Raw genomic sequence first — 13,556 nt, forward strand, 5'->3', positions numbered from 1 at the left:
GGAGTATTGATTCACATTAATTCAGAAAAATTAAGTGATATTTGATATACTGTTTCAAATGGAGTGGTCAGCTGGAAAAATAGACATGTGATATGATTATTATTTAATATGTGTAAATTACTTTATCATATCAAAATATTGGCATTGGCAACAAATTCGTGCTTGTTTAATGCAACAAGCCAAAATTAATGATCATTTTATTTTACCTGGAGGAGGTATGAGATAGCACAGGTGTGACCAATATAGCCACCGCCTATGTTATCTTAGGCTTTCTGCTAGAATGACAATAAGGTGATTGGTTAGTTTTTTAAACTAATCGCTCTGTGATCTACAAACACTTCATTTATTTAGCCTGTTTTAGCTCCACACATAAACACCTCTGCAGTGGTAAAGCAGCACTGATTGGCTGCTGTTGAGGTGGAGGAGAGAATTTAATACACAAAACCTCAACTTCAGTCAACTTCAGACAGTCACAGCCCTGACACAGGTAAGACACAGCACTATTAATGACTAACCTAAAAGAGACAAAGTTGATGCATTCCAAGATATTTTGAACTATATCTTTTGTAACTGGTTGTCTGAGTCTTTTCATGAAAACTAATTAATTTTGCTTGCGCTTTTTCTGTAGTTATGGAGTTGAAAATTCTCCATATTTTTGTCGCAACTCTTCTCTGTGGTAAGACTCCAGAATAAGATGTAAAGTTAATGGTATATTGTCTTATATAAACAGCTAATTTGTTTGTAACTGTTTAGATACTTGATAAATATAATTAAATTTTTTTTTATTGATGTACGTTAACTGTTTTATTTAAACATTTTAGGGATATGTGCTGCTGGGCCTGCAGGGAAGGAGTTTGCAATTTCCTTTATGCAGAATTATAAGTATACAGGTGTACCACATTTCAGTGTAGATGTCTCTAGCCCCCCAAGTTCTCTCTTAAGCACAAACGTGAAGGTGACTGCCCTGGGAAATGTCTTTGAGGCCACTCTTCAACCAGGAACTGGCAAGTCTTTCTTGCTTCCTGATGGGGTAGAGATGACTGGAAGCTCACAAAACAGACAGACTGTCCAGGTAGAAGCTGATCAGGACGTTCTGGTGTTGTCACTAAATTATAAGCCCTACACAGCTGACACTTCAGTGATCTACCCTATCAAAGACTGGGGTACGGAGTATTACCTTTATACTCCACAGATGGGTCCACCTGGTCAATATAAAGAGTTCTCCATTTCCAATCAAGGCATACAAAACACTGTGGCAATTCTGTTCAACGGTATGGTGACATTTGCTGGGCAGCAGTACACACGAGGTAGCACACTTATCATTAATCTGGAACCATTTGAAAGTGTGCAAATCCAAAGTGAAGAAGATCTGACTGGCTCCAAAGTATCTGCCAAGCAACCAGTGGCAGTCTTTACAGGACACAGCTGTACCTGGTATTTTACAGATTGTAATCATGTGTACGAACAACTGCTTCCTGTAAGTAGCTGGGGAAAGGAGTTTGTAGTTGCAACTCTTGCATACAAAAAACCTTCATACAGATTTGATACAGTAATCATTCAGGCCTCAGAGAACACTGACATCCAGATAACTACTCAAGATGGCGTAGATTCCAAAACACCAAAACAAATGGCGGCTGGAGAAACGCTCTATATCAATCTTCCATATCCAAACTCTCTGCATTTAATTGCTGATAAAGCAGTTCAAGTGTTATATCAATTTAATGGTGGAATTACAGAAGCTGGAGAAATAAATGACCCCTTCCTCATTACTGTCCTGCCTGTAAACCGATTTAGCACTTCATATACTATGGATAGTCAAGTTGGCTTTACCAATGAAGCTATTATTATAGCTCAAACCAAAGACTTGGGAAAAATGACACTAGATAATAAGCCATTACCGAATGACCTGCAGTGGACTCAAGCAGGGAAAAGTGAATACTCATGGACACAGTTCAGTTATGCTGAAGGCACAGGCTTCCATCAAGTCTCTCATTCAGACTCACCTTTTGCTCTGTACAGCTTTGGTGCATCAAAAGAAAATGGATATGGATCTCCTGCCCCTGCTAATCCTCCAGGTAAGACAAAATATAGTTTTCATAGAAAACACATTTTCTCTGAGTTTTATAGAAATGTATTTATCGAAGTATTTTTGCAGAATGCAGTTATAGGACACAAGATATAGGAATGGCACTGAATGAACCTATTTTCAAAATTAATTTCAGCTAAAGTTGGTGTCTGCTGGGTCATGGGAGATCCACATTACCGTACATTTGATGGCAGTTACTACAACTTTATGGGCAACTGTACATATATCATGGCAAAAAACTGTGAAGTGGACAATTTTCACCCTGCTTTTGAAGTCCAAGCTGAGAATGAACGCCTTGGCAGTGCAAAAACGACAGCTGTCAGCAAAATCATTATCAAAGTCTATGGTATAAACATCACAATTGTCCGGCATGAGACTGGCATTGTCCGCGTAAGTATAATCTATAAAAATGTGTTAACTAGGTGGAGGGTTATCATTATTTGTCACAAATGTGAAGTATAACTGTACTACTAGTGCATATCATGAAATTAATTTGCTGACTTTCTTCAGATTAGTGATTCACTCTGGTACCTTCCAATCTCCTTGGACAATGGCAGAATAACTCTTCAGCAAAGCGGTCTGTCAGTTATTATCAATACAGACTTTGGTCTGTCAGTGCAATATGATTGGGATCAATATATGGTGGTGAATATACCAGGGAGCTTCATGGGAAGAATGTGTGGCATGTGTGGGAACTTCAATGGAAAGAAGGAGGATGACCTTACCATTCCCAGTGGCAGTGTAGCAGGCAGTATTCCACAACTGGGAAAGAGCTGGAGAGTACCAGGTTTACCAGGAGATGCCTACTGCAGTGATGATTGTGTGGGCCAGTGTGAGAGCTGTCAGGGAGAATCTTGGTTCGAACGTTTGGCAGCAAAGGCCTTCTGTCACTTGACCACAATGCTTACTGATGGTCCATTCCGAGATTGCAACTCTGTCATTGATCCCAATATTTTCTATGAAAATTGCCTCTTCGACTACTGTATGGGAAAAGGATACAAAAACTTCCTATGTAAGACAGCAGAGATTTATACAGATGCTTGTCAGCGAGCTGGTGTCCATGTATATAACTGGAGACACCTTATTGGCTGTAGTAAGTATAGATTATATAATAGATTATAGAATGTATACATTATCAGAGCTTAATATCTATAATGTTTACTTTATATCTTATTAAAAGTTCCTTTATTTGTTCTCAGCTAACCCTAAATGCCCGGCTAATAGTCACTTTGAGTCCTGTGCCTGTCCTGCTACCTGTGAGAATCCCACTCCTTCTGCTGCATGCAAAGCAAACTGTGTAGAGGCTTGCACTTGTGATGATGGATACTTGTGGAGTGGAAACAAGTGTGTTCCTAAGAATCAGTGTGGCTGTGTGTACAAAAGTGGAGGTGATGAGCGTTATTTACAGGCTGGAGAATCCATCTGGGCTGATAACAACTGCAGCAAAAACTGTACATGCAATTCAAATAATGGTCAAGTTGTATGTGAAAACAGTGGATGCCCTGGTGGAACTGAATGCAGTGTAGTAAATGAGATCAGAGGTTGCCATCCTGTACATCATGCCACCTGTAATATTTATGGAGATCCTCATTACAATACATTTGATAATGGCACCTACGACTTCCAGGGCACTTGCACTTACATTGCCGCTAAGGGCTGCCATCTGAATGGAACAAAACTCACTCCATTTGCAGTTATAGTAGAAAATTCACAGTGGGATGACATCCAAACCACTCCAAAAGTCTCCATGGCAAAGGTGGTGATTGTCCAAGTGTATGGCATGACATTAGTGCTGCAAAGGAATCAACTATATAAGATAATGGTTAGTACAAACTCTGTGTTATATACTGTAATGTCAACTATACCTATATACTGTACATCCTGTATTTAACAAACACAGTGAGCAGACTTAATGATCACATTTCACAAATAACTTTTATTATGGAAAAAAATAATAGTTCATAATAAATGTAGTTAGTTAGTACATGGATCAAAGCTATATCCTGGAAAAATTGTAGTAAAACGTTGCTTTATACAGTAAATTATAATTTTGCTTTTAGAAATTATAAATCTTAAAATTGTACATCTTAAAATGACTTATTTAAAGATACTAAAAATGATGTACCAGTCAAACCACGTGTCAGTATCAGGTGTATAATATCCTAATATCCTGAAACAGTGGACTGTTATTAGATCAGATTTGCTATCCTCTGATCCATTCCACTGACATTACGTTGAATGACACAGCACAGATCATGCATGTGAACACAGAACACAGATGTTGTGCAATTGCTGATGTTTTGCATAGCTAGGCAACAGATACTTATATAATGCAGTCTCACCACAAAGACATTATCGGTATCAATTAGGTATCAGGTACAGATTCTGATATTCAAATCTCTGATTTCTTACTGAAATGTGAAATTGATGCATCCTGAAGTATAAAGGTAGAATTTGGAGTAAATTGCTTGTTATTATGTTTTGAAGAGTCAGTTAGTGGTAAATGGGGCGAATATATAGAAAGAAGAAAAATGGTCTGTGTGCAAACTTGAGGTCTGGCAACAACTACACCTGCCTAGTCTTGTTCATGTTTTAGTTTTCTGGAATGATTAGTCTTGTTGGCCATGTTACCTTAAATGTCCAGGTACCTGTATTACCTAGGTAAAGAGCTCCACTGCAGGAATTCTGGTTAGCAAATCACAGCAGGTGTCCAGGTCTTAACAATATAATAACCAAATCCAGAATCCTTTACTTATTTTCTTCAATATTTTTAGGTTAATGGATTATTGATGAACATTCCTGTAAGTCTGGATAACGGAAAAGTAAGGGTCCAGCGAGAATGCGATCAAAATGTAATACTAACAGACTTTGGCTTGAGAGTCACCTTTAATATGGTTTACCACGTCACAATTACAGTCCCAAGCACTTATGCAGGAAAGACCTGTGGCTTGTGTGGAAACTTTAATGGTAATAAGAATGACGATTTCCTGTTGCCAAATGGCAAAGAAACCAAAGAACTGAAAACATTTGCTGCTGCATGGAAAGTACCTGTTCCTGGTATTAAGTGTGATGATGGCTGCAGTGGTGATGTCTGTCCAATATGCCCTGAAGATAAGAAAATTGCCTTTGAAAAGGACTGTAGTATTATTACCAACCCTGGAGGTCCATTCGCCGCTTGCCACAGTGTAATTAACCCTGACTCCTACTTCAAAGATTGTGTCTATGATGTCTGCATGGGTGAAGGAAATCGAAAGATGCTCTGTCAAGACATTGCTGCATACATGACAGCATGTCAGGATGCAGGTGTTCATGTTCAAAAGTGGAGAACACCTACATTCTGTCGTAAGTATACAAGTTTTTAGGAAGTAATTAAGCGCAAAAAAATAAAAACACTTTCTGACTACTCCTTGTGCTTAATCCTTGCAGCCTTTACCTGTCCTGACAACAGTAACTATGAAATCTGTGCAAAAGCATGTGATGCACCTTGCCTTGGCCTTACTGATGTAATGAACTGTGATATTAAGACTTGTGCTGAAGGCTGCATGTGTAACCATGGATTCTTTAACAATGGGACTGGCTGCATTACAGCAAATCATTGTAGCTGTTATGAGAATGGACACACCTATAAGGTAAGTCATATCTACCACTCCTTTCTGTAATAATAACCTCCTCTTTCTGGGAAGATTTATACTAGATTTTGAAGTGTGGCTGGGAGGATTTATCTATTTAGCCACAAAAGCATTCATGAGGTCAGGCACTGACAATTGACTGAGAGAGAGGTCCATGAGGCTGATCCACAATAAAATTATACCTCCTCCGAAGAAACTTTATCATTCTGAGCTGACAAGTTTTTTAAGAATCTTGGCTGCTGCTTTTGGCATGAAGACAAAAACTATAAGTCATAATGTGTCTTATTGTTTAACAGTTAAAAGCTAAATTAATAAAACGTAATTTAAATCAGTCACAAAGGCAGTGGTGATATACTGTATATAGAAATCTGGTAATCTTTTCGTATTTGTCTCACTATTACTTTATCAACATTTGGAACGCTATTGTTTATACAGCATCCATGTGGAGTGCTACATGCTACCATTCATATTTTATACAGCGACCAGTTGCTACTCCATACTGAGAGACTCTGAGAGTATTACATAAGCTCTTGTTAGGTAGATGCCATGTGATATGATTACTTTGGAAAATATAAAACAAAATAATTTTAAAGCATCGAAAACAAGAATGTAGTATTGATGACGTGTTAAACCCCCTTTCAGATTAATGAGACTGTCATCACAGAATCTTGCAAAGAAAGTTTGACTTGCCTTCCATCTGGAAAAGTAATTCATAAATCCATAGAATGCAGTTCTATTGAAGTCTGTGAAATTCAGAACGGGGTTCTTGGCTGCTATCCAAAACCTAATGGTGAGTAAAAGCACTTTACCTGGATTCCTGCTCACAGATATCTTTCTTAAAGATTTAGGAGTAGCATATGACACATTGTAACTGTAAAGTATAAACTGTATACTACCTGCAAATACTTTTATGTAAATTTATTCTGAATGAAGTAAAAACAGACTAGAAAAGAGCTGGTTATAAATAAGTAAATAGATGACAATGCTTATTTCAATGTCTTCAACCTTATGTGAACAAGGTTTTGAACATTTCCTTGAAGTGAGTTTGAAATGGTGAAGATGAGTGCTTGGTCAGTTTCTCATTTAAATCCTGGGAGAGCACACAGGAAAACACAGAAAATTAACAAAAACATGTTCTAGAAAATGTTCTATGCTGCCAAATGATATAAGTTTAAACCACTTTAAAAATGTAAATAAAGAGAATGGTATTCAAGTATGAGGGTTTTTAATTTGCAATGACAACAGACTAATGTTCACAAAGATAATCAAAAAATGTTAGTGTTCAAAGACAAGAGACCATCTATTATTTTTGAAAATACTTCTTCACCTGCGGACTTTTGTTACACCCCATGTTGTGAAAACACCTATATGTATTTTCAGACCAAAAAATACCAATTTATGCATGTACCTATATCTATAGAAATGTAGTAATGTTTTATAACTTTATGGAATTTATGCAACGTATTAGTGAATGACATCTCTTAATTTTTTTTCCCATTCAGGTCATTTCCAAGTCATCCACATGTCTTAAAATATTAATATTTTATAATTATTCCTATAGCTTCACCAGGTATCTGTTGGGTCATGGGAGATCCACACTACCGTACTTTTGATGGCGAGTACTACAACTTCATGGGAAACTGTACTTACATCATGGCTAAAAACTGCAAAGCAGACAAGGACCATGCAGCATTTGAAGTCCAGGCCGTGAATAAGCGTACTGGAAGCTCAAAAGGCACCAGTGTCAGTCAAGTCATCATTCAAGTCTATGGTCAAACCATTACCATTGTCCAACATGAGAATGGGCTTGTCAGAGTGAGTTTACATTTTTTTTTAGCATTGACCTACTATAGCAATTGGAATTTCTATTGTTCTAATGTTCATGTTTTAATACATTTCAGATTGACGATTCACTGTGGTATCTTCCAATCTCTATGGACAATGGCAGAATAACTCTTCAGCAAAGCGGTCTGTCAGTCATTGTTGAGACAGACTTTGGATTGTCAGTGCAGTATGATTGGGATCAATATTTGGTGGTGAAAATACCAGTTAGTTTTACAGGAAGGATGTGTGGCATGTGTGGGAACTTCAATGGAATTAAGGGTGATGACCTTACTACTCCTAGTGGCAGTGAGGCAGGCAGTATAACACAACTGGGAAAGAGCTGGAGAGTACCAGGTGCTGTGGGAGAAGCCTATTGCACAGATGATTGTGTAGGTCAGTGTGAGAGCTGTCAGGGAGAATTATGGATTGAACGTCTAGCAGCAGAGTCTTTCTGTCACTTGGCCACCATGCTGACTGATGGTCCATTCCGAGATTGCAACTCTCTTATTGACCCTAAGGTTTTCTATGAAAATTGTCTTATGGACTTCTGCATGGGAAAAGGTTTTAAGAATTTTCTGTGTAAAACAGCACAGATATATGCAGATGCTTGTCAGCGAGCTGGTGTTCATGTGCACGACTGGAGACACATCATTGGCTGTCGTAAGTATTATGATATGTGTGTATGTGTGTGTTTACAGAAAACCTAATCTCTGGCCTCAGAATATGTTATATTCCATTAAATTTAATTTAACTGTACATAATTAATATTTTTAAATGTTTTAAATTGTACTTAATTTGTATCGGCTGCATTACTGAACTTTTATCATAGATTATCAAATGGATTAAAGTCTGGGTTTGACAGGGCCATTGTAACACAATCAGGTAGTTTTGAACCATGCCAGTGTAACCTTGGCACTATGCTCACTGCCTGTTGAAAGATGAACCTCCATCCCTGTATCAAGTCTCTTAGATTATAGAGGATTTATTTTAGAATTGTCCTTTATTTGGCTCCATCCATCTTACCTTAAACCCTTTTAGTTTCCTAATCTCTGTTAATGAATAGCATTCAGTGACATGATGCTACCACCATCGTGCTTCACTGTGGGGAATAGAGTTCACAGAGTGACAAGCATTTACATTTATGGCAGACAAGGGTGTCTGCTATAAATGTGGCAGATGCTAGTATCCAGCATCGCTTCCTTTTATCTCCTTTATAGAAATGTGCAGTTTAGGGTTAAGGGCTAATGCCTTACCCCAACTTTGACTTGATATATCTTTTTCCTATAATGGCTCTTCAATATTATGAAATATTTTGTATAAATTCATAACATTTACTCCCAAATAAGTCTATTACTATCTGGGGTGAATTATTTTGCATGTCATTGTAGCTGTTTCCACTGCTGTAGATATCTGTAAACTGCTTTTGTACAACAATGTGTAGATTTACTGAAAAACTTTTTATCCAGCTACCCCTACATGTCCTGCTAACAGTCACTTTGAGTCATGTGCCTGTCCTGCTACCTGTGAGAATCCCACTCCTTCTGCTGCATGCAAAGCAAACTGTGTAGAGGCTTGTACTTGTGATGATGGATACTTGTGGAGTGGAAACAAGTGTGTTCCTAAGAATCAGTGTGGCTGTGTGTACAAAAGTGGAAGTGAAGTGCGTTACTTACAGGCTGGAGAATCCATCTGGGATGATAACAACTGCAGCAAAAACTGTACCTGCAACCCCACAAATGGTAAAATTATTTGTGAAAATGCACAATGTCCAGCTGGAACAGCATGCAATGTTTCTAATGGGATCAGAGCCTGCCAACCACTCTCTCAAGCCACCTGTAACATCTATGGAGATCCTCACTACAACACGTTTGATAATGGCACCTACGACTTCCAGGGCACTTGTACGTACACTGCCGCTAAGGGCTGCCATCTGGATGGAACAAAACTCACTCCATTTGCAGTCATAGTAGAGAATGAGAAATGGAATGAAATCCAAACCACTCCAAATGTCTCGATGGCCAAGGTGGTTGTTGTGGAGGTGTACGGCATGATTATAATTCTGCGAAGAAATCAGCTACATCAGGTCATGGTTAGTATAGTCTTCTTTATAGTTTGTGATATTGTGAAAGCCATAAATGCCAAAGGCAGAGGCCTTTAAACCTGGAGGTGAGTGGCCACACCTTGGGTGAGTCCAGCAAGTTAACCAGCTTCATTTCTCAGAGATGATTAAGCAAGGTGATGAGAATGGGGAGGATTGAGTATTCTGAAGTGAGATATGTAAACATATCCTATTAGTTTAGCACGGAATATGTCATATCAAATATTTATTATGTTTTTTTGTTTTTTTTACCAACATTCAGTTGTAGTTCTTTGAGGAAATTTAAATTAACTTTCATAATTACAAACCCATGTTATGTTAACATTAAACAACTGATTTGGAAAAAAATAATGTACAAAAGCATTCACAAGAACTACTTTCTTTTTCAGGTTAATGGTGTCCTAACTAATATACCTGTAAGTCTTAATGAAGGAGAAGTGATAGTCCAGCAGGTGGGCTACAACAACGTAATCTTTACAAACTTTGGTCTAAGAGTGGCCTATGACATGATTTACCACGTTATTATCACAGTCCCCAGCACTTACCTTGGAAAGACCTGTGGCATGTGTGGAAGCTATAATGGTAATAAGAATGACGAGCTCCTGCTACCAGATGGGAAAGCAGTAGAAAAAACAGACATAATTACATTCGGAAATGCTTGGAAAGTGGCTGTCCCTGGTATTGTGTGTGATGATGGCTGCAGTGGAGATTTCTGTCCAAAGTGTGCTGAAGATCAGAAAGTTGTATTTGAAAAGGACTGTAGTATTATTACCAACCCTGAAGGTCCATTTGCTGCCTGTCACAGTGTAATTAACCCTGAATCCTACTACAGAGATTGTGTATATGACGTCTGCATGAGCAAGGGAGATCAGCATATGCTGTGCCACAGTGTCACTGCATACATGACTGCCTGTCAGGACTTTAAAATCCCTGTTAAAAACTGGAGAACACCAACATTTTGCCGTAAGTGTCAAGTATATTTGGAAGGATCAGTAACAGGAGGAGTAAATCTAACAAAAATGAACTGATTTAAAAAATGAATGTAAAGTAAACTGTTTATTACCCATTTAAGATTTTTGACAGTCTCAAATCACATTTTACCAATCAACTCATTTTCATTACTTTAACCTGTCAAACACTTAACATTAGCAGTTAAATAACTGAAAATAATTCTTTAACTAAACCATTATCCCTGCTCTCTGTAGCTCTGAAATGCCCTGACAACAGTGTTTATGAAATCTGTGCAACGGCATGCGACACACCTTGTCCTGGCCTCAGTGATGTCATGAAATGTAATATTCAGACCTGTGTCGAAGGCTGTAGGTGTAAACCTGGATTCTTTAGTAACGGGACAGGGTGTGTTAAAAAGAATCAGTGTAGCTGTTATGCGAATGGAAAAACCTTTAAGGTAAGTTAAAATCTTTGTTGCTTAAAGGTCTATACCAATAATAATCATTGCATACATTAACTAGTTTGATTGACCACTCGTAACCACTTTCTCCATAGAATTTCTCCATCTTATTTTTAAAAATTTTTTTTCCAGATTGGTGAGGTTGTTGTCCAAGAAGGCTGTCAAGAAAAAATGATATGTCAGCAATCTGGTATAGTGAAATATGAAAGCATGACATGTAAAACTGATGAAATATGCCAGATAGAGAATGGTGTTACTGGATGTTACCCAAAACAGTGCAAGTTGGAGATCGCAGGCTCCTTTACGCTTTTCAATGGAACAATTTGGAACATCCCGTCTATGGGAGCGTATGATTTGGTGTATGTATGTGACGATACCATTATAGGGATGTGGTTCCGTGTGGTGGGAGTGTTGCAAGAGAGAAATGGAGTCCTCACTACTGTAGCTGTTCATGTCTTCTTTGACAATGTTCTTGTCACTGTTACCAGCCAGAATGACATTTGGGTAAGCAAGAAATCTTTCCATTTCATACTGTTCTACTTGCTCACCCATCATCCTTTAAATTAAAAGGTTACAGGAACATTACTTCATAACTTATATGTTTTCTTTCTTAAACATCTAGTTCAATGGCAAAAAGGTGACTGTTCCTACTATGGTAAACAATGAGGTAATTTTTAAGGTCATTGATCAGACAGTGATCATTGAGAAAACATCTGTCATGAGATTGTCCTACAGTCAATCACAGGAGCTCATAATCACAGTGAACAAAGCAATTGCTGATAAAGTTTGTGGCGCATGTGGAAAATTAACTGGCTCTATTACTGGCGAAAGCATAATGTTCTATATGGATCAATACAGAGCTCCTGATTTTCCCACTTGGTGAGTATCTGCAAAATCAAATAGTCAAAAGTAAAAATATTATAACTTGTATATTGACTTGTTTCCATACTTAAAAGTAAATGTTACTCTTAGATGTTATACTCAAACTCTGCTCTGCTCTATAGCAATCTTTTTTCTTAATTACACTGTGTCGGTGAAAGTTTGCAGACACAAGACCTAGAATAAACATTTAATTAGTTTTTAGAAATAGTCTTAATGATGTAGCATTACAATTTCCCATTGTTGGAAATGTGATGCTCAAAAACTATACCAGCAGGACAATGTTCCTGTGCACAAAGCAAGCTTCATGAAGACCTGGCATGTTTAGTCTGAAGTGGCAGAACTTGAAAGTCCTTGAGTCCTAACCTCAACCCCACTGAACACCTTTAGGGTGAACTGGAACACTGACTGCACCCCAGACCTCCTCACTCTTACAACATTAGTGTCTAATCTAATGCTCTTTTAGCTGAATGAACACAAATCCACACAGCCATGCTCCAACATCTAGAGGAAAGCCTTCCCAGAATAGTGGAGCTTATTATAACAGCAAAGAATGGATTATATCTGCAATAGGACAAATGCAACAAGAACATATGAGTGTGATGGTCAGGTCCCCACAAACTACTAACCATATAGGGTATAAATATGAAATACAGTATGAAATGACATTATGTGAATGTATAAATCCTTGTATATGTATACATATATGTATATGTAAACATGGGGAAACTGTCTTTGTATTGGTCATGTAAATGATGTCATGTTCTTTTCTGGTTTCTTCACAATTCACTGGTATCCTTTCCATTATTTTTTAGAAATACATTTGTATGTATAGATTCACCTCATATATGTATATGTATGTGTAGTAAAAACTGAAATATAACATAGCTGTAGAATTATTTTATTAAATTATGTCTAATAGGACAACTATATACTAATGTCTAATATAATAACTCTTGTTTTTATTTCAGCACCGTGTCATGAGGAAAGAACTGCTAATAAATTCTGGAGGCTGGGAGCTTCAACCAAACAAAATGTCTGAAAATATACCATATGATTTCATACATGATTCTCTGAAATTATCAATCAAAATCCAAAAATAAATAAAGCACTTGCAATATGACATACTTTTCTTGTTTGGTTACTACGTTTAAGCATCCAAAAGCCCCCCACCCAATACACACACACACACACACCACAGACAGACAGACAGACAGACAGACAGACAGACAGACAGACAGACAGACAGACAGACAGACAGATAGATAGATAGATAGATAGATAGATAGATAGATAGATAGATAGATAGATAGATAGATAGATAGATAGATAGAAAACGGGTTTATGGAACAGTTTCTGAATAAGTGGTTATTAACAGAGACTATGATTGTGAGGGGCTGTGACTGTGAATTGCATAAAACATTATCCACAAGCACACACGTCCACATGAACGGCACACATGTCTGCTACTATTACTAAACAATTTCAGTGCCACTGCAGCCTCTGGTGGATTGACAGTCAATTTAAAGTGTATAGAGGTTTCTGACTGATTTCTATTTTTAAGAAATGTTCATTGAAATATGAATATTAGCAACAGTAATATATACTTAATCTTGTTGTTATACCATA

The 13,556-nt window shown here is 37.6% G+C and overlaps 1 protein-coding gene across 1 annotated transcript; it reads left to right on the forward strand.

Annotated features, from left to right (window-relative positions):
• Positions 1-379: 379 nt before the first annotated feature.
• Positions 380-13,050, forward strand: LOC132842848 (IgGFc-binding protein-like). The gene is made up of 17 exons (XM_060865759.1): positions 380-487; positions 629-676; positions 822-2,075; positions 2,223-2,476; positions 2,597-3,179; positions 3,286-3,908; positions 4,861-5,428; positions 5,513-5,715; positions 6,358-6,505; positions 7,277-7,530; positions 7,617-8,199; positions 9,006-9,628; positions 10,027-10,600; positions 10,843-11,045; positions 11,181-11,552; positions 11,671-11,927; positions 12,899-13,050. Exons 2-17 carry the CDS (start codon positions 631-633, stop codon positions 12,909-12,911), a joined length of 6,558 nt encoding a protein of 2,185 aa, XP_060721742.1. The 5' UTR covers positions 380-487; positions 629-630; the 3' UTR covers positions 12,912-13,050.
• The last annotated feature ends 506 nt before the right edge of the window (positions 13,051-13,556 follow it).

The sequence above is a fragment of the Tachysurus vachellii genome, chromosome 3 (assembly GCF_030014155.1).
Source record: "Tachysurus vachellii isolate PV-2020 chromosome 3, HZAU_Pvac_v1, whole genome shotgun sequence".
Classification (NCBI taxonomy): domain Eukaryota; kingdom Metazoa; phylum Chordata; class Actinopteri; order Siluriformes; family Bagridae; genus Tachysurus; species Tachysurus vachellii.

Excerpts from the sequence above, each read along its gene's own strand:
- LOC132842848 (XM_060865759.1), top strand. The coding sequence starts at position 631 with ATGGAGTTGAAAATTCTCCATATTTTTGTCGCAACTCTTCTCTGTG. Across the intron at positions 2,076-2,222 it reads TGCCCCTGCTAATCCTCCAG|CTAAAGTTGGTGTCTGCTGG; the intron begins GTAAGACAAAAT and ends AATTAATTTCAG. Across the intron at positions 6,506-7,276 it reads CTGCTATCCAAAACCTAATG|CTTCACCAGGTATCTGTTGG; the intron begins GTGAGTAAAAGC and ends TTATTCCTATAG.